This window comes from Neofelis nebulosa, chromosome 5 (genome assembly GCF_028018385.1).
Source record: "Neofelis nebulosa isolate mNeoNeb1 chromosome 5, mNeoNeb1.pri, whole genome shotgun sequence".
Taxonomy (NCBI): domain Eukaryota; kingdom Metazoa; phylum Chordata; class Mammalia; order Carnivora; family Felidae; genus Neofelis; species Neofelis nebulosa.
In genome coordinates this window covers 90621333-90643363 of record NC_080786.1, presented here as the reverse complement: position 1 = coordinate 90643363, position 22031 = coordinate 90621333, and the positions used below count along the sequence as shown (strand labels likewise).

Below are 22031 nucleotides of genomic sequence, written 5' to 3'. Positions count from 1 at the left end.
CAGCTAGTTATTTTGTAGATACTGACAAAGTGATCCTAGTAAGGACAGGTAAAAGCCAACACAATACTGAGGAAAAGGAAATCAAAGGACTGACACTACCCAACTTCAAGATTTACTGTTAAGCTATAATAATTAAGACAGTGTGGTGTTGGCAAAACAATAGACAAATGGATCAATAGAACAAAATAGCTCAGAAATATACCCATATAAGTATAGTCAACTGATCTTTGACAAAGGAACAAAAGCAATTCAGTGGAGAAAGAATAATATTTCAACAAATGGTGCTGAAACAGACATCCACATGCAAAAAAAAAAAAAAGATCTGGAGACAGATTTTACACCTTGAATTAAACAACTTAACTCAAAATGGATCACAGACCTAAATGTAAGGTACAAAACTTTTAAAAGATATCGGGAGAAAACCTGGATGACCTTGGGTTTGGTAATGAGTTTTTATATACAACATCAAAAGCATGACCCATGAAAGTTTAAAAAGTTTTGTCCCATGAAGGACATTAAGAGAATGAGAAGATAAGCCACAGGCTAGGAGAACATGTTTGCAGGACACATCTGAAAAATGGCTTGTATCCAAAACATACAAAGAACTCTTAAAACTTAAACAATGCAATTAAAAATTGGGCAAAAGAACTGAACAGGCACCCCACCAAAGTAGATATCCAGGTGGAAAAAAAGCATATGAAAAGATGTCCAACATCATATGTCACTAAGGAATTGCAAATTAAAACAACAATAAGAAACTACTAAACTATTAGAATGGCAAAACAAAACAAAACACTGGCAGTACCGAATGTTAGTGAGGATATATAACAATATGAAGTCTTCATTCGTTGCTGGTGGTAGTGCAAAATGGCAGTCATTTTGGAAGACAATTTGGCTGTTTCTCACAAAGCTAAGCATAGCCTTACTATAAGATCCAGCAATCATACTCCTATGTATATTTACCCAAATGAATAGAAAACTTACATCTACCAAAAACCTGCACATGAATGTTTATATCCTAATTTCAAAAAACCAGAAGCAATTAAGATGTCCTTCAAAAGGTGAAAGAATGAACAATCTGTACAATGGAGTGTTATTCAGTGAGAAAAAGAAATAAGTTCTTAAGCCGCAAAAAGACCTGGCTAAACCTGGGGTGCCTGGGTGGCTCAGTTGGTTAAGCATCCAACTTCGGCTCAGGTCATGATCTCACAGTTCGTGAGCCCCGCATCGGGCTCTGTGCTGACAGCTTGGAGCCTGGAGCCTGCTTCAGATTCTGTGTCTCCATTTCAGTCTGCCTCTCTCCTGTTCGTTCTCTGTCTCTGTCTCTCTCAAAATAAAGACATTTTTTTTTCAACGTTTTTTTTTTTTTTTTTTTTTTTTTTTATTTATTTTTGGGACAGAGAGAGACAGAGCATGAACGGGGGAGGGGCAGAGAGAGAGGGAGACACAGAATCGGAAACAGGCTCCAGGCTCCGAGCCATCGGCCCAGAGCCCGACGCGGGGCTCGAACTCACGGACCGCGAGATCGTGACCTGGCTGAAGTCGGACGCTTAACCGACTGCGCCACCCAGGCGCCCCTCAAAATAAAGACATTTTAAAAAATTAAAAAAAAAAAAAAAAAACAACCATGGCTAAGCCTTAAATGCCTGATGCTTAATGAAAGAGGCCAGTCTGAGGAAACTACATAGTTACATGATTCCAACTATATGACATTCTGGGAAAGGCAAAACTGTAGAGACAGTAAGTGAAAGGATTAGTGGTTGCCAGGGGTTTAGAGGGAGGTAGGAAGGGATGAACAGTTGGGACATGGGATTTTTAGGGCAGTGAAACTATTCTGTATGTTAATGTAAAGGTGATTATTTCATTATACATTTGTCAAAACCCAAAGAATGTAGAACACAAAGAGTGAACCCTAATGTAAACTGTGGACTTTAGTTAATGATAATGTGTCGCTGTTGGCTCATCAGTTATAACAAATATACCACATTAATGTAAGATGTTAATGAGAAAATGGTGAACAGGAGAAAGAGCCGGGTATATGGGAACTCTTTGTAGTACACTTTCTGCTTAATTTTCTGTAAACCTCTTCTAAAGATAAAAATCTATTAATTTAAACACACACGCATACACACCAACATTATAACAAAGACCAGAAAGGGAGGAGCATTCTCTGGGCTTTAATTTTCATTAGGTGCAGCTCCACTTAGTAGTTAAAAGTATAGCTTGTTGCACCCAGCTAACTCTTAGGGAATGGTGGATCGGCTTTCTCTTCTCATGAAGGAGCTGAGCCTTGTCCTTCACACAGGCAAGGAGGGGATGTCAGGGTCCCAGCCAGAGTGGAATGTGTCCAGGAATGTGATTCATGTTTTAAGGTCAAATGTACAACGTTGCGCCCTCAGAATAGTGGCCATTTTGAGAGAGCTAGAGACCCTCTGATCCTGTGCCCACCAGTCCCTCTCAGCTCAGCCCCAAGTACTCCCACCAAAGATGGCCTGGAAAAATAACAATATCTTTTAATCTGCATTTCTTTGTATAAAGAAACTCTGGAATGATAAACTTACAAATGCAGTAGGAACTGGATAGATGGGAAGCAGGGTAGGAATGAGACTCTTCATAATATATCTTTCGTTATATTATTTTTACTTTTTGAACCATACTTGTTCAGATTTTAAGTAATCAAAATGAATATTTATTAGCACCTGTTATTTAAACTTGAAAAAAAGGCAACAACTTTTTTTTTAATGTTACTTATTTTTAGAGAGAGAGAGATGGTGCACACATGTGCGTGGGGGAGAGGAGAGGGAGAGAGAATCCCTAGCTGGCTCCACACTGTCAGCACAGAGCCAGATACAGGGCTTGATCTCACGAACTGTGAAATCGTGACCTGAGCCAAAACTGAGTCAGATGCTTAACCGACTGAGCTACCCAGGTGCCCCCCAAAAAAGACAACTTCTGTTAACCCAACTTAATAGGATTTTCAAGTAACATTTCAGTAGAGTAAAGGCAACTGTTTTTATGGGGGTTAAAAGGAGCCTGAGCATTTTCCCTGGGTTTTTATAGTTTCTTACTGCCTCTACGAATCCACAGTTTGCCTAGAAGCTTCAAGTTGTTTGTCTTAAACAGTTCCTTAAGACTGTGATGCTGGAGTGTGAGGAAGCATGGGATAAATTACAAGTAGGGACAAAGAGAGCTTTTTTACCAGATCATTTTATAATTTGGGGACTCAGTAGATGCTTGTATCTTTGAGATGTGTCTTTCTAATGATATGGAATTCTTTCCTTTTCCATTGTTGTCCTAGACTAAATTTATTCCAAACAATGTTTCCTTCTTACCTGATATAAGGAACTTTAAATTGGTCCATATGGGATTTTTAGCTGCCTAGAAAGTGTGGACACCTGGTTATTTTGTTCTTTTAGGAATGTTTTAAATCTTTGTTCTGCCATAGACACCTGATGTACTCCACATACACTTATCAATAATTGAGGTTTCTAAAACAGGGATGCTCAGAGAAAAGAACAAGGAAACAGAATGCAGAGTTGTGAGGTAGTTCATGGTAGTTTGTCACTCATAAGTAGTTTAAAAGGATTTTCTAGCAAATTCTGATCTCACATAAATCAGACACTGCTTTTGGAAATTCATTGGACCAAAAGTAGAGATTGCTTGTGTTCCAATTATTGGGGATCTTATATCAATATAGAGGAAAATGTTCTGGTAAGTGGTGCTTGGCATTATTTTCCCATGTCTTGTTATAAGAATAATGAAGGAGCACAATGGAACGTTGGATGTATCTGCCTTCTGAGGATTCTGTATCCTGAAAGGTGGAATGGACAACAGGCAAACAGAAGGAGAGGATGAAATGTCAGAATGCAGAGGGCGCTGATAACTAGGGTAGGATTAGGGGTACAAACTAGATTAATTTCCACAAGTACATCCTTTATAGCCCAGATCAACTGGAAAGAAAATATATACAAAATTGGGAACGTAAGGTCTTTTGCTTTTAATTTTCCCTCCTTGGAGTCTATTTTTGTGACTTGGATAAAAGGTCCTTTTTATTCTCACAAAAGCCATTGAACTTAAGCCTTCTGTCAACCTTCTCTGTGGTTCGTCTTTGTATTTTGTGTTAGAAATAGTCTCTAGAGTCAATGTAGATAATTTTTGGTCAGTAAAAGTAGATCTTTTTGAGATGGTTGCTGTGTAGCCTTGAATGTAAATTCTAGGACTTGGGACTTAAACTTCCCTGTTTTGAAGTTACCTGTAGTAGAGTTACTCAGATCATGGTGGTCACAGAGGAGGCAGAAAGGCAGTACACAGATTAAGTGGTCTCAACATTTCTTTAATACTTAATCTAAGAGCCAAGGATTTATACAGGGATATTTATAGATTTAGCTGAAAATATGTAATGTATTTCCTGAGTGTGAGTACATTGATATTAAAGTTTACCTTTTTAAGACCACGAATTTTAACTACTCTTTTTGAATGCTAAAAATGATTGCCACATTTATCTTCTAGTATGTAAGTTGTTGCCTAAGGCACATTTAAATTTGAGAACCTACATGAATCAACATTCCTGTGTATTTTTAACATCGTTTGAAGATTTGGCACAAGTTTGTTTCTTCTTAATGAATAACTGCTTCTTAGGGTAATAACAAGGAATTTATTAAAATATATAGCACTGAAGCATTTCTTTAGAATGTAAGTTCAAACTCGGGAGGTGTAGGATGAGTAGAGTTTTATATTAAGTTGGAAATTTTGATTTGGTGTTCATAGTAATGTGTAAATTAGATTATTTTCACCCATTTCCTAACTTTGTTCTGAGTTTAGAGATGTTAATGGGTTTATTGTGAATTGGCACCTCGCGAATGTATAATCTTTTATCACATCAGGTTTATGTTGTCTGTGTTCCTTTAAGGAGCCACCTTGAGACAGTGATATTAATTAGGCTGGTGTCAGTCTAGAAGTAATTTTCATGTGGTGCATTAGAGAAAAATTGAGTATTCTGATACAGCAGTAAAAATGCTGGCCTGGAATTCAGGATACCGGGGTCCCATGTGCCAGTAACTAACTTAGTGACCTTGGATGAGTTATTTACCTTCTTGGATCTCATTTTCCTATTTTGTAAGATGCAGGTATTAAATTACATAGGCTCAAGGACCACTTCAGTACTAAGGTTCTAAGACTCTCTGATTCTGAAATTGTTAGTAATGCCTACTACGAAGCAGAAGTAATCAATTTTCTTTTATTCCTTAAGTTCTTTATTTCCCACAGATTTGTTAATACCTAATTAAAATTCAGAAGGTTTTGATTTATTTAGTAGCATACTATCTATGCTAAGATGCAGTGCTTGCTTGTTTTCAAAGAAATAAAAGTATATTTCCTGATTCTATGTTCATTATTAAAGAGTTGAGGGAAAAATGTATAAAGAAAATAAAAATCATCTCCAAATTTTCTCTATTTTTATATATATGCATATACATACATATGTACCTGTATGTATGTCATATCCATTGTATGTTTGTGCCCTTTTTTCCACTTAAGATTAAAAAGTGAATATTTCCCAATTATTACAAACATTTTAATAGTATCATCCGAAAACATTGTATGATTATTATATATTGCCTCTGTTCCTCTCTTCATCCTTTCATTTTTTTAAATTTTTATTTAACTTTTAGTTAAAATATACAGTACAATATTGGTTTCAGAAGTAGAATTCAGTAATTCACACTTATATACAACACCCAGTGCTCATCACAACAAGTGCCCTCTTTAATACCCATCACTCATTTAGCCCATCCCCCAATAGTTAAGAGTCTCAGGGTTCCTGGGTGGCTCAGTCAGTTAAGTGTCCGACTTTGGCTCAGGTCATGATCTCACGGTTTGTGGGTTCAAGCCCTGCGTGGGGCTCTGTGCTGACAGCTCGGAGCCTGGAGCCTGCTTTGGATTCTTTGTCTTCCTCTGTCTCTGCCCCTCCCCCACTTGTGTGCACACGTACACTCTCTCTTAAAAATAAGCATTAAAATTTTTTTTCTTTAAATTCTCCTGTAGTTTGTTTCCCTCTCCTCTTCTCCCCCATCTTTCCATATGTTCATTTGTTATGTTTTTCATCCTCACCTTTAAAAAAATATTCTTTCCATTTGTTAGTTTTGAAATTGTTTTAAATGTTTATTTTTGAGAGAGAGAGAAAGAGAGAGCACGCACGAGCAAGTGGGGGAGGGGCAGAGAGAGAGGGAGACACAGAATCTAGAGCAGGCTCCAGGCTCCAAGCTGTCAGCACAGAGCCCCAAGTGGGGCTTGAACCCACAAATCGTGAAATCATGACCTGAGCCAAAGTTGGACACTTAACCGACTGAGCCACCCAAGTGACCCTCTATTTGTTAGTTTTCAAAGCAATATATTGGTATCCTAGCGTTCTCCTAAAGGTGAAAGTGACGTTTTTAAAATTTTTAATTCAACCTTTTGGCCAGAACCTCCATCTTTCAGTAATTCGCCAAAATGACCAACACAAGGGAAAGAGGAGAGGTACTCACTATATGTTCTGTAGGCCTTTTAGAAAACATGGAGTTGTTCCTTTGGAAGCATACATGTGAATCTACAAGAAAGGTGATATAGGGAATGGGCACTGTTCAAAAAGGAATGTCCCACAAATGTTACCGTGGCAAAACTGGAAGAGTCTACAATGTTACCCACCATGCTGTTGGCATTGTTGTAAACAAACAAGTTAAGGGCAAGATTCTTGCTAAGAGAATTCTTGTAAGTATTAAGCATGTTAAGCACTCAAAGACCTGAGACAGCTTCCTGAAGCGTGTGAAGGAAAACGATCAGAAAAAGAAGAAAGTCAAGGAGAAAGGTACTTGGGTTCAACTGAAGCGCCAGCCTGCCCCACCCAGAGATGCACATTTTGTGAGAACCAGTGGAAAGGAGCCTGAGCTGCTGGAGCTCATTCCCTATGAATTCATAGCATGATAAATGTAAAAAAAACAAGAACAAAAACCTCAAGACTATGTAAAAAAATAAATAAATAAATAAATAAAATAAAACTTTTATTCGAACTTTACCTCTGCCCCTTCCTTCCCTGCCCCACCCTGCCTTCATCGCTCTATTGTCTCTTCCCTCACACACACTTCTGTGCCCCCTCTTGAACCTCTCTCCCACCTTCCCCAACTGCTAGCTGTTATTCCCTCACCTGCATTCCATTTGCTTTTTCTCTGCTGGCTCTTTCTCTTAGCTCATAAATATGCTGTAACTTGCTGATCTTTAAAAACCTCTTGATGTATGTTCCCTTCTAATTTTTTGAAAGAATAGACTGGTTGTTCCCACTTCGTTACCTCTGTTCTCTTATCTATTGTGATCTCTTTTCTGCCCTCAGTTCTTTCAAATACTGACCGTTAAGCTCACCAGTATCCTTCTGATTGCAAGATATTGTAGCCACTCTTGAGGCCTTGTCTTATGGGGCCTGTCTCCTCACACATGCTGTTCAGGTTTTCATTTTAAAACTAACTGTTTAGGGGCGCCTGGGTGGCTCAGTCATTTTAGTGTCCAACTTCAGCTCAGGTCATGATCTTATGATCCATGGGTTCGAGCCCCACATCGGGCTCTGTGCTGACAGCTCAGAGCCTGGAGCCTATTTCAGATTCTGTGTCTCCCTCTTTCTCTGCCCCTCCCCCACTTGTACTCTGTCTCTCCTCAAAAATAAAAATAAACATTAAAATTTTTTTTAAAAACTAACTTTATTTTCAGAAATATTTTTAAAAATTTAGAAGCAAATAAGTCACTCTTAATAGTTTTATTTTACATTATTCTTGACATTCTCTTATCCCTTTATTTCCAAGAAACAATTTTCTCCTGTTGTATTTTTTTGTCTTCCTGTCCCTCAGGTTATTTGGTAAACTTCTTCCTTCACCTGTCCTTTAAATAGTGGTGTTCTCCAATTCTGCCCTTGGCTTTATAGTTGTCTTAGCTTTACACCTTCTCTTTGGATATTTTCATGATGACCTTTTTGAAAGAAGGTACACATATGCACATGTACATACATACCCTCATAGAGTAAAATGTACACATGCCTATAGTTTCAAACTCTATAATTTCAGAGCCTGTAATTGGCACAATAAGTAATTCTTTACTCATTTGTCTTCCCTAGAATTAACCACTGGGTTATCCTTCTAAAGAGATTATTTGCATCTGCTAGTACATATGTATTTGTAATTTTATTTAAATATTCTTTTCGAAGTATTTTAATACAAATGGCAGTCTACTCTTTTTTTTTTTTTTTAAGTTTATTTATTTTGAGAGAGCGTAAGCAGGGGAGGGGCAGAGAGAAAGAGAGTCCCAAGCACACTCTGTGCTGTCAGCACAGAGCCCAAAGTAGGGCTCAAACTCAAGAACTGTGAGATCATGACCTGAGGCAAAATCAAGAGTCAGATGCTTAACTGACTGAGGCACCCAGGCGCCCCCAGTAGTATATTCTTCATACTTAATTGCATTTTTTCCACCTAATGATATGTAGGGGATCATTTAATGTCAGTATTTGGAGATCTGTTACATTCATTTTAGTGGTTACATAGCTTTAAAAAAATTTTTCTATCCCCCTTCCCCCCTACTGCACATTTTATTTTAGAAGAATTCAAATTTACAGAAATATTTAAAAAACAGTACAATTAGCACCCACCTGTATACCTACCTACCCTTTTTTCTGTTTCTTTCCTGAATCATTTGAAAGTAAAATTATAGGTATTGTGATAGTTTATTTCAAAATTATTCAGTATGTATGCCTTACAGGCTAGGAATTCTATAGATTCACAATACCTTTATTACATCAAAGATTTTTAAGGTCAATGCAGTATTATCTATTATTAAGTTCATATTCAAATTTCTACAACTGATTCCAAATATCCTTTATAGTGTTTTTTTTCTCTCTCCATCTAGGAGCCAATCAAGAATTAAGATTTATACTTGATTGTCATAGGCCTTTCATTTAACAACTGTCTAAATAGATGACTAACCTAAGATCTCTAGATCCAACCCTTTACTGAAGCTGACTTAAATATCTATGACATATATTTATTTGGTTGTCACATTGACACCTCCAAAATAGCATGTCCAAAACAAATTCCGTGTAAGGGGCACCTGGGTGGCTCGGTCGAGCGTTTGACTTCGGCTCACATCATGATCTCACAGTTCCTGGGTTTGAGCCCCGTGTCAGGCTCTGTGATGACAGCCTAGAGCCTGGAGCCTGCCTCAGATTCTGTGTCTCCCTGTCTCTGCCTCTCACATGCTAATGCTCTTGTCTATCTCTCTCTCTCTCTCTCTCAAAAATAAAGATAAAAATTTATTTAAAAATTAAAAGCAAACTCAGTGTTTTCTGTTCTCAAACCTACTTTTCCTCCTATAGTCCCACCTTATTGAATGGTATCATTTAAATGTTGCCTTAACGAGAAGACATGAAGTCATCCTAGGCTCTTCCTTCCTTGAGACTGTATGTGCTACTCGCTTTGCCTGGAATTCTTTCCCTATTTTGTCTACCTTTCCACTAGTTCATTCTTAATCAAGACCCAGATTAAGCGTTACTTCCTTGAGCAAACCTTTTCTGACCCTTTTTTTACTCCAGGCAGAATTAGATCTATCTCCATTAGGCTCCCCTTGTATCCTGTACACGCATTTATCCCATCAGTTCTTACTTTGAGTGTGAATTGTTGATGTACCTGCCTTCTTGATTAGAAAGTAGGCTCCTTGAGTTCATATGGACTTAATTTTGTCTTCTATCCTGGGTGTAGTAATACAGTGCCTGGCTCATAAGTGTTTAATGAATATTTATTGAATGGAAGAATAGGTTTATAGGTAGTCTTCTCTTTAGCAAGTAAAAATAAAGATTTTTTAAAGCGTAACTTTACCTGGAATGCATTTGTTGAATTCCTACTACGTGCAGTTTCATGCAAGTAGTAAGACTGATTTTCTGCCTTGAAGAGAGGTTAAGGTGACAGGATTGGAGGGTGGGCAAAATGGATAAAGGAGGGGTCAAGAAGTACAACCTTCCAGTTATAAAATAAATCATGGGGATATAATGTTAACATGGTGATTACAGTCAGCAATTTTGGGTTGTATATTGAAAATAGCTAAGAGTAAATCTTAAAAAGTTCTCATCACAAGAGAAAAAATTTTGTAACTTTGTATGGTAACAGATGATAACTAGATTTATTATGGTGATCATTTTGCAGTGTACACAACTATAGAATTATTACATTGTGCACCTGAAACTAATATAATGTTATATATGTCAATAATATATCAATTAAAAAGAAAAGAAAGGTTTGCGTCTACTTGAGAAGGTAAGACCAGTATACTACAGGGTTAAACAATACTAGAAAGGGGCATCTAGGTGGCTCAGTCAGTTAATCGACCAAGTCTTGATTTTGGCTCAGGTCACAATCTTAGGGTTTGTTAGATCGAGCCTGGCTTTGGGCTCTGCACTGACAGCATGGAGCCTGCTTGGGATTTTGTCTCTCTCTCTGCCCCTCCCTCATGTACTTGTTGCTCTCTCTCTCAAAATATTTTTTAAAAAAAATACTACAAGGTAACCTAATTACCTGATAAATGATACAGACAGGAACCTCAGGGAGAGAGAAGTTGGTGAATGTTTTTTGAGGACCTACTGTGTGCCAGTTACAGTTCTATGTCTTTGTAAATGTTATTTAATGTCTACAGCTTTTATTTTATTTATTTATTTTTTTCAACGTTTTTTATTTATTTTTGGGACAGAGAGAGACAGAGCATGAACGGGGGAGGGGCAGAGAGAGAGGGAGACACAGAATCGGAAACAGGCTCCAGGCTCCGAGCCATCAGCCCAGAGCCTGACGCGGGGCTCGAACTCACGGACCGCGAGATCGTGACCTGGCTGAAGTCGGACGCTTAACCGACTGCGCCACCCAGGCGCCCCTACAGCTTTTATTTTTGAAAAAAGGAAATTGAAGTTTGCTAAATAGTCCAAGGCCATACAGATAGTAAGTAAAGATTTGAACCTAGGTCTGACTGACTCCAGAAACATGCTCTTAAGTGTTCCAAAGGCAATTAAGAGAGCTATAAAGTGATACTGTAAATTGAGGGAAAAATAATATCCAACTGTAGGATCATTAAATTAATGGTATATCCCCACAGTGAAAGGTTATATAATTGCTACAAATCATGTGGTTGAGGAATATTTAGTATTTTGAGAAAGTGTTTGTGATATAATGTGTAGTACTAAAAAGCAATACATAAAAGCATGATTCAGTTTTTTTAAACGTACATATATTTTTGTGCAGAAAAGATTGGAAGGAAGTACATGGAACGGTTAGTGGTAATCCTCCCAGAGTTCTGGTATTACAGGATGTATGAATTTCTTCTTTGTAACAGTCCATTTTCTAAATTCTGTACAGTGAACATATGCTTTTATAATCAGAAAAAAAGATCATTTAAAAAGTAAAGCATTAAGAAAAAAGAAGTTAAAGTCTTAGAATTATTAAATTTAGAAATGTTTAGTGTTGACCTTCCATGCCTCTGAAGGCCTGGAAGAACTGGCCTAAGCATCCCAGACAGATTAATGTTCCTATTTTAAGATCATCTCACCAGGATAAGCCACTGTCCCTCTGCCTTCCTGTCAGTTCTGTTGCCCAGTAGCAAGTGGAAAAGGAGTTTTCTTTGTATATTATTTCATGAAGACAAGGTCATGAGAGAAATTCCCATGTCTTGTGAAAATTTTCATTGTATAAAGATCCTTTTTTAAAATAAGGGCAAAATTCAATGCTCCTGCCTGGGCTTTATGCTTTACTTCATAAAAACACTGAAAGAAATTAAATATACTTAAGAGAAATTAAAAGAGAATAGAAAAACTTGGGTTTCCTATTAGTTTTCCGTCAGTTTTCTTTGAAAAGAATCATTCTATGCATGATGTATCTCTGTTCATCCTCTGGGTGGCTATTTTTCTATCAGAGCGTGTCTGACTGTCCTCATTGGGATTTAGCACACTCTAGTGGACAGTAACTTTTCAGTTTTGTTGGGCGTTTTTTCAAAATCATGTCAGATTATTTTATTGGATGATTCAGTGATATGCTTACTAGATAGTTAAGTTTGTCAATATTTATTTGAGTCAAGTAGTGATCCAAGTGAGCAGGACTGACTTTATAGGCCACTGGGGTGTTGTACATTTTTATATGTTTTTTTCAGTAGAGAGAAGAGAGGCTTTTTACCTTATGTGGAAACTTTCCCATTGGCTTTTATCTTTTCTCGGGTTGATTGAGAAAAGAGGCAGAGCTGAAATAAAAGCATTTGTTGGGGCGCCTGGGTGGCGCAGTCGGTTAAGCGTCCGACTTCAGCCAGGTCACGATCTCGCGGTCCGTGAGTTCGAGCCCCGCGTCAGGCTCTGGGCTGATGGCTCGGAGCCTGGAGCCTGTTTCCGATTCTGTGTCTCCCTCTCTCTCTGCCCCTCCCCTGTTCATGCTCTGTCTCTCTCTGTCCCAAAAATAAATAAAAAAAAAACGTTGAAAAAAAAATTAAAAAAAAAAAAAAAGCATTTGTTTAGGATCTCAGAAGTGCAACTTGGGGAGCACAGATTTGGGTAGCAACTCATATTGTGTTCCTTTAGGGTACAAAAATCCAGGGTTTAAACAAGACAAAAAGGAATGGGTTTCTTTTGTTGTTGTTTACAAATTATTTTGTCTGGTGTTGGCAGCAGAAAACTAATCTTGTCTGAATATAATTGATTGCTAGGTCTCTAAGCAAAGTCTCTCACTATAGCAAATTGCAGGTGTTTGGGCAGAGGCCTAAGAATATTTGTAGTTTGGCTCAGCTCAAAGTTCGTGGTTTTATCTGGTCATCTCCTTAATGGGCTCCGGCTCCATTTAAAAAATCCCTTGGCATGAATGATTCCATTTCATTTCACCTTTCCCATGGGTAAGATGAAATTGATGGACCAAGACATAGAGAAACACTGGTAGTCTTTCTGTACCTCACATTCCTTGGGACTTTTAGGACTCTTGAAAATTTTTATATAACTCTTTGGGAAAAATTCGACCATTTGTGCACAAACATGGTTGTAGCCTATCCTGATAGATTACTCTTGGAAATGGACTTCCACCAAAAAAAGTAATTTTTAATTTTGTTTTTGCAGAGTGATGGTGAAGATTTTAATTACATTGTTGCATTTTTCCTTGGAACAGCAGCCTGCCTTTACCAGGTAGGGTCTCTTCAATGTTTAAGAAACACTTTCCTGTTATTGTTTGTTTCAGCATCAATTATAATAATTGCTTGTGCACTTTAAATAAATAAAAATAATGTCTGAATTCTTTGCCTCTCTTTTAGTTTGAACCTGTTAGCTTTGTGACCTACATCTCCATTTTGAATGTAGTTAGATCCCAGTGAACTTAATGTTAACTCCCTCCTGTGCCTGGTTTCCGTGGTACCATGTCATCTGCCTGTGGTGATAAAGGCTACTTCTAGATTTTTTTTTTGGGTGATTTATTACTCAGCTTCAGGGCTCTGCTTATACTTCAGCATGAGAATTTTGTACTTTTGGGAAAGTCTTTGAACAGGGAACAACAAAAGCAGGATTTTAGGATATTTAATTCAGTAGTGAGGAATAGGGTGGATTGCCAGAGCGGAGAAATTGGAAGAAAGGAAATTAGTTGGAAGTTGATTCCATTAGTTCAGGCAGAAGGCAATGAGAGTGTAAATTCTGGTAATGCTGGTAGGAATGGGGGATGAGGGAAGGACATTGAGGAGGAAGACTCCTAGGACTTGAAGACAGGATAGATATGAGACTTAAGGAGCACGGAGTTTTTGCAGCTGGTAATACGGAGATGGGTACTCGCATTTCTAAGAGAGGAAGCACAGATTCGTAGGGAAAGGAGGGGTAGCCATGCCAGTTACCCAAACTTGGGAGTGTCTTTGCTGAAACACGGTAGAGCAAGCAAGACCTTTTGACCTAACTTTTATAAGTGACACATTTCTCTGGCTTACATAGAAAAAATGTTAGAAAGCTTCGCTTTGGGACTGAAAATATAAGGCTACCTAAAACTCAGTAGAAGTCTCTAGTGAAATACTTTGAATATATGCATTTGACTTTATGTAAAGATGGATTAAAAATTTTAGTTTCAGGGGCACCTGAGTGGCTCAGTCAGTTGAGCATCTGACTTTGGCTCAGGTCATGATCTCTCAGTTTGTGAGTTCGAGCCCTGCATTGGGCTTGCTGCTGTCAGCACAGAGCTTGTTTCAGATCCTCTGTCCCCCTTTCTCTCGCTCAACAAAAAAGTAAACGTTTATTAAAAATATTTTTTTAGTTTCAGGTGGTCCTCTTTTTTAAACTCCTCAAATTTTTCTGAATTACTTGTATTTAGAAATTTTCTGTCTAGTTTGACAGATTTAATTATAATGAACGACATTTCATGCAGGAAATGTGAAAACTTGCATTTGTTAATGTCACAAGTGCTTTAATTTTATGAAATATTCTTGGGTAGATTTTTTACAACTTTAATCTCTGCTATCACACAGACGATATTATCTCCTTTTTGAAGATGAGAAATTTGAGGCAGTTTGAGTCCTATCTGGAAATCACATGGCCAGTGAGTGCTGGAGTCAGGACTTAAGTCTAGGTCTTCTGATTTTAAATATTGTATTCATTCCACTATCTTAGGCTGTCTATAAGCAAAATTCTATATTTGTATAATTTTTTATGCTATAAAATTACAATTTTATAATCTTTATATGCGTTATTTCATATTCTAAAATAATGTGAGGTAAATGTTAACTTTAAAATAATTTCATGAGTAATTCTTGTAAAATGTACTTTTGGCTGTTTTGCCTTAATGAAATAATTTTAAATACTAATAATAACAAAATGTATTGAGCTCTTATGTGTGCCAATAAGCCCTTTACATTCCTTGTACCATTAAGTCCTCACAGAACGCCCCACACTAAAGTTACCATTGCCATTTTTCAGTGAGATGCAGATGTTCCTATAGCTAGTTAGTGACTCGAACTCCAGTCTTGGGCCTCCCAAGCAGTGGTGTTGCTCGTAGAGGTGCACCTCTGCCACATTCTTCAGAATAGCTGAAAAGAGTTCTAAGGGGAGCACTGTTGCTCAGCTGTTCTTTTACTGGAGAGAAATTAAACAAATTCATGCTTTAAAAAAGAAAAGCAGAAAGCCAATTTTCTTCTCACTGACAGACAGGAAGCTGCATGCTTTCCACATATGCTGAGCAGAGTGATAATAATGCTGTTTTTTTCCAGAGTAAAACATGTGATTACCTGTTACTATATAACATGCTCCATCTGCTGGTGTCAGGATTTTTTTAATCGTCGTTAGATCAGACCTGAATGGCTACCAGGCTGTGGGGACTTCTGGATGCACAGAGCTCAACAAGATAGGAGTCATCTTGCTATGGAACATTTGAAATAGTATATCAAAGGACCTAGAAACTAGAGACTGTTCTTTTTTCCCCCTCAGTGCTTTACCTTGAAAACTTTCAGACTTCCAGAAAAGTTGAAAGACTGGTACACTTAGAGCCACCACTTAATAACATTTTGCAGCACTTCTTCTGTCTCACTCTCTTTTTGTATGTGTGTGCGCATAGTGTGTATGTTAGTTGTTTATACAGTAAGTTGCAGACAAATACGTTGAGTATAAAGTTGGTTTCCTTATTAAACTTTTTATTTTGAGATCATTATAATTGTTGTAAGAGAGATATATAATCTTTACCTGGCTTCCCCTAGTAGTACCAGCTTATACAACTATAATACATCATCACAACCAGGATGTGCGTGTCAGCACAGTGAACATGTAGAATATTCTTATCACCACAAAGACCCCTTAGGTTGCCCTTTTATAGCCACATCCACTTCCCTCCGGCCTCTTAATCTCTGGCAACCACTAATGTGTTCTCCATTTCTATAATTTTCCCATTTTAAGCAGTGTTCTATAAAGGGAACCATATAGGTTGTAACCTTTTGTGATTGTTTTTTACTCCTCATAATTCTTTGGAGATTTTTCCAGGTTGTTGCATATATCAATGTTTTGTTCCTTTTTGTTGCTGAATGGTATGGTGTGGTGGCACCACAGTTTATTTTAATCGTTCATCCATTGAAGGACATCTGGACTGTTTCCAATTTGGGGCTATTATAAATCTGCTGTGAGCATTCATTTATAGGTTTCTGTGTGAAGATGAAGGCTCATTTCTCTGAGATAAATGCAGAGGAGTGCAGTTGCTAGGTCTTAGAGTAGTTGCATGCTTAGTTTTATTGAGACAAACTGTTTTCCAGAGTGGCATACCCTCCAGCATTGTGTGAATGCTCCCATTTCTCTGCATCCTTCCAGCATTTGTTGTTATCACTGCTCTTCTGGTCGGTGTGTAGTGATCCCTCGTATTGATTTTAACTTGCATTTACCCTGGTGGCTAATGATGTTGAACATGGTTTCTTGCACTTACTTGTTATCTGTGTGTCCTCTTGGGTAAAATGTCTTTTCATGTCTTTTGCCTCTTTTCTAACTGGGTTGTTTGTTTTTTACTGTCCAGTTTGAGAGTTCTTTGTATATTCTAGACATTAGTCCCATGTCAGAAATGTTACTTGCAAGTATCTTATCCCAGTCTGTACCTTGTGTTTTCATCCTCTTAGCCAGGTCTTTTGCAGAGCAAAAGTTTTTAATTTTGCTAAAGTTCATTTTATCAGTTTTTTCCTTTATGGAAAATGCTTGAGGTTTCAGGTCTAAGAACTTTTTTTTTTTTTCTTTTCACTGAAGTAGAAGTTGACGGGTAGTGTTACATTAGTTTCAGGTGTACACCATAGAGGTTGAACAAGTTTACATGTTATGCAGTGTAGCTCCCGTCTGTCACCACTCACTATTATAATTCCATTGATTCAAGAACTCTTTGCCTACCCCTAGACTCTGAAGATTTTCTCCTTTCTTTTCTTGTGAAAGTTTCATAGTGTTATATTTTACATTTAAGTTCATGATCCATTATTAATTAAATTTGGTATAAGGTTGTATAAAATATGAGACTTAGATGATTAGATTGCAAGGGTTTTTTGTGTGTTTTTAGTTATGGGGATTTTTTTGCTTGTGGATGAATGGCCAGTTGCTCCATTTGTTGAAAAAGCTATCTTTTTCCTCCACTGAATTGCTTTTGCATCTTCGTGAAACATCATCAGTCAGGCATGTTTGTGTGAACCTGCTTCTGTGCTTAGTATTCTGTTTCATTGATCTTTGTGTCAGTCTCTGTGCCAGTACCACATAGTTTTGATTACTGTGGCTATATAATCTGTATTAAGTTCCATTTTCTTAGTACTTACAGGGTTATTCAAATTATTTTTAGATGAATTATGATAGTTTGTATTTTATGAGGAAGTGGTCTATTTCATCTTCTCAAATTTATGTGTGTAGAGTTGGTTATAGTATTTCCGTACTATCCTTTTGGTGTCTGTAGGATCTGTAGTGATATTCTCTGTTTCATTCCTCATGTTGGTAATTTGGATCTTCTCTTTTTCTCTAGCAGTCTTGTTAATTGCATTGATCTTTTCAAAGAACCTGCTCTTTGTTTTGTTGTTTTTTCCCGATACTCGATTTTATTGATTTCTTCTCTTTTATTATTTCCTCCTTCAAGCTTGCTTTGGTTTACTTGGCTCTTTGTCTAGGTTCTTGAGATGGGAGCTTAAATAATTGATTTGAGGATTTTCTCTTTTGCAATATATACATTTAGTGTTATAACTTTCCCTCTTTGAACACTTTATTATCTGTGTTTCATAAATTTTGATATGTTGCCTTTTTTCCATTTTTTGTTTTTTTTAAATATTTATTTTTATTTTTTTCAAGTTTTTATTAAATTCCAGTTAACAGAGTGTAGTATTAGTTTCAGGTGTAGAATTTAGTGATTTAATCACTTACAGCACTCAGTGCTCATCACAAGTACCCTCTTTAATACCCATCACCTGTTTAACACACCCTCCCACCTACTTCCCCTCCAGAACCTGCAGTTTGTCCTGTATAGTAAGAGTCTTTCTCCTGGTTAGCTTTTCTCTTTTCCCTCCCTGTGTTCGTCTGTTTCTTTTTTTTTTTAATTCCATATATGAGTGAACTCAAATGGCATTTGTTTCTTTCTGACTTATTTCATTCTTTTTTATGGCTGAGTAATATTCCACTGTATGTATACACCACATTTTCTTTATCCATTCATCAGTCAATGGATATTTGGGTTCTTCCATAATTTGGCTGATACATTGCATTTTTATTTTCATTTAATTCAATGTATTTTAATTATTTTTTCCTTGTGGCTTCCTCTTTGACCTATGGATTATTTAGAATTTTGTCTTGCTTTTGTTTTGCTTCCAAGAGTTTGGAGATTTTTCAGTTTTTTTTCTATTATTTATTTCTAGTTTGATTCCACTGTGGTTGGAAAACACTCTGTGTGACTTTCGTTCTTTTAAATTTGTTGAAATTTGTTCTATGGCTCAGAATATGGTCTGTCTTGGTATGTGTCCCATGGGCACTTAAACAGAATGTGTTTTCTACTATAACTAAGTAAATGCTTTATAGTTCTCAGGTAGATCATGATGGTCGATGGTATTCAGCTTTTCTGTATCCTTGTTGATTTTCTATCTAGTTCTATCAGTTGAGAGAGAAGTATTGAAGTTTTCAGTTATAATTGTGAATTGGTGTATTTCTCATTTCAGTTCTATCAGTTTTTGCTTTGCCTATTTTGTAGCTCTGTTGTTTGGTTCATACACATTTAGTATTGTTGCCTTCTTGGTGGATTGATCCATTTATCATTATATGTTATATCATTATATAATATAAAAATATATATAATATATGATGATATATCCCGCTCTAGCCCTTTTTTGAAATAATTTTATATTTATCTGATAGTAATACAGCCATTCATGCTTTCTTTTGATTAATGTTTGCATATAATATATCCTTCTCCATCTTTTTACTTTCATCTTGCCTACATTATTTGAAGTGAGTGGCTGGTAGACAGATTAAAAACTGTTTCTAAATCTGCTCTGCAAATCTCGGTTTTTTTAATTGTATTTAGGCCATTACATTTAATATAATTATTGATATATTAGGGCTTAAGTTTGCCATCTTATTTTTTGTTTTCTGTTTTTCATTTTTCTGTTTTCTTTTTCCTGCCTTCCTGTGGGTTATGTGAATGTTTTTGTAGAACTCCATTTTGATTTATCTGTAGTGGTTTTGAGTTTGTCTCTTTGCATAGCTTGTAAATGGTTGCTCTAGGTATTACATTACACATACTTAGCAGTTTTTTGGTGTTGTCATTTTACTAGTTCAAGTGAAACACAGAAATTGTATCTCCTTTTATGTCTCTTTGTCCCCTGTCTATTTATAATTTGTCTTGAATATTTCCTCTACATACATTTAGAACCACATCAGACAGTGTTATTAATTTTTACTTCGGCCATCAAACCTAATTTAGAAATCTCAGGAGGAGAGGGAGAACCTATTACATTTATCTATATTTTTGCTGACGGTGCTTTTTGCTTTCCCAGTGTTCCAGGGTTTTTTCTTTTAGTGTTTCCTTTCTGCTTCGAGAACTTCCTTAAGTCATTATTTTCGGGTTCCTCTTTAAGTGCCAAATTCTCTTAGTCTTTCACCTGGGAATGTCTATATTTCTCTTCCCACAATATACTTATTAATTACAAAGGGGAAGATACTAACTTCACAGTGGAGAAACCTGTTAGACCCCATCTTACCAAGAGGTCAAAATTAACATCACCAATTATAAGATACATTGCACATCACCTCTGTGGTATTCTTGCCCAAACTACGTATCCTCAGTTCAGTCTTGAGACAATATCAGGCAAAATAAAATTAAGGGACATTATACAAAATAACTTTCTACAAAATAATTGATACTCTTTAGATTGTCAAGGTTATGAAAAACAAAGACTTGAAGAGCTATAACAGATTTGAAGAGATAGGACAGCTGAATGCAGTAGGGAATACTGGATTGAATTGGACCAGAAAAAGGGCCCTAGTGGGACAACTGGCAAAATTCCAATAAAGTCTATAGATTAGTCTACAGTATTTTATCAGTGTTAATTTTCTGGTTTGATCACTGTACTGTGGTTATGCAAGAGGATACCATTAAAGGGAACAGGCTGAATGAAGGCTATACAAGAACTTACTGTTTTTACAACTCTTCTCTAAGACTAAAATTATTTCAAAAGGAAAAATTATTTTTCCAACATTTTTTACACAATGCAAATCACTCAAATAAAATAATGCTTCCAGTTCATTTTGCTTCGATATCCGTCTTCTTTTTAAGTAACGCAAAGTCCTGATTTGTGTAAGAACAGATTTAACAGAGCATTTCCATATTCTTTGTGCATTGTTGCAAACACCTTAAAGCCCTTCCTATACTGAAGCCTGGATACAATTTCACACAAAGACCTGTGCTTCTTTCTTAAGACTTTGTAATCACATATGATTCTATATTTAACAGATTGTGAATTTTAGATCTCGTCTAGAAAACAGTTTATTCAGTCAGATTTTTATTGAGCAATTACTATGTGCCAGGCACTGTTCTGGCCACTGGAGATAAATGAGGGAACAAGACAATCAAAAATCTCTCCTCTCATGAATATAGATAACAAACAAAACAAGCATATTTTTAAAGTGTGTTTATAGTTACATTGTGGAGAAAAATAAAGCAGGAAAAGGTGAATACCTGGATTTGGGGGTTGGGAGAGTAGTTTCTTTACTATATTTTCGAAAATAGCAATCATCATATGCTCTGTCCCCCTTTCAGTCTTTTATTTTAAGGCATAACTATTTGATATTTTATATCCTCTATCTAATCTCTTATATATATATAATCTTTCTTTCTACACTAGAATGTAAGCTCCGTGTGAGCAAGGGCTTTATTTGGTTACTTGAAACTAGAGAACAATGCCTAACTTGTAGCAGGACCTCAATAAGCATCTGTTGAATGAATTCTAGCTCAAACGTTCACTCAGATCCTCTACCTTGGTTAGTTCCTTGCACTTAATGGGGGATCAGTAAGTATTTGTTGATTTCATTAATATGCAGATTCAGGTTATATAAGAGTCCATTTTGCTATAGTTTGGTTGAGTTTTTTGTACTTTTCTGGGATGACCATGAGAGATGGAATCCCCTTAGACCTTGAGAATGCTTCAGAGTTGCCTGTCCCCTTGAGGAATGTGTTCAGGCTGTTTGCAAGGGAGTTACCCACTTGTAACTCCATTTTACATGTGATATAAAATGTTGTATCTTTTGACAAATGAAAAACATAAAAGGAAAAATCTGTTTTCAAGCTGTACAGCTTTCACAGCGAATGTCTTAAAGATGTTACATTATCTTATCTGTAGATGAAAAATCCCCTCATATTTTACTCTCTGGCCTGTTAATATTTTATAGTAGAAGCATCTGTTTCTTTTCTTGTAACCCTAATCATCTTTCATTTTATATTTTGAACAGTGTTATTTACTTGTCTACTACACCGGCTGGCGGAATGTCAAATCTTTCTTGACTTTTGGTTTAATCTGTCTGTGCAACATGTATCTCTATGAACTGCGCAACCTCTGGCAGCTTTTCTTTCACGTGACCGTGGGAGCGTTTGTTACACTACAGATCTGGCTAAGGCAAGCCCAGGGCAAGGCTCCTGATTATGATGTCTGACACCATCCTTCAGACATACTGCCTTGGCTTCTGGGGAAAAAAGAGGGAGTATATTTAACTGCCACTGTGATGAAGAAACTGTTCACCACAATCAAGAAGCTCTGCTTTCTTTTTCTCCAGCTATCCTTTTTGTTTCAAGTCAGCATGGCATGCCTGGGAGCATACAGTACCTGTTAGGCAAACTCTTCATATTAGCCGTGAGATTGTTATTCAGAAGAAGAGACTTCTCTCTCCAGGGCCATGACAGTGGAAGAACAGTCAGATGCCACCGGAAGACTTGGCCAGCAGTCCTGAATCCTTCTGAAGAGTTCAATCAAAAGAGTTCAATCAAAAAAAAGAGTTCAATCCTTCTGAA

At 36.8% G+C, this 22031-nt stretch overlaps 1 protein-coding gene and 1 pseudogene across 4 annotated transcripts in view; both read left to right on the top strand.

Moving 5' to 3' along the window:
• SEC22A (SEC22 homolog A, vesicle trafficking protein) overlaps nucleotides 1–22031 on the top strand; it is an 86752-nt gene that overhangs the window by 58912 nt on the left and 5809 nt on the right. For 3 of the 4 annotated variants that reach the window (XM_058731165.1, XM_058731162.1, XM_058731166.1), the window contains 2 exons: nucleotides 13136–13201; nucleotides 21476–21997. In XM_058731165.1, the coding sequence (XP_058587148.1) occupies nucleotides 13136–13201; nucleotides 21476–21676 (267 nt within the window). In that variant the 3' untranslated portion in view covers nucleotides 21677–21997. The remainder of the gene's footprint in view (nucleotides 1–13135; nucleotides 13202–21475; nucleotides 21998–22031) is intronic. The other variant, XM_058731164.1, reaches the window with a different exon arrangement.
• LOC131513016 (large ribosomal subunit protein eL21-like) lies at nucleotides 6481–10704 on the top strand (annotated as a pseudogene).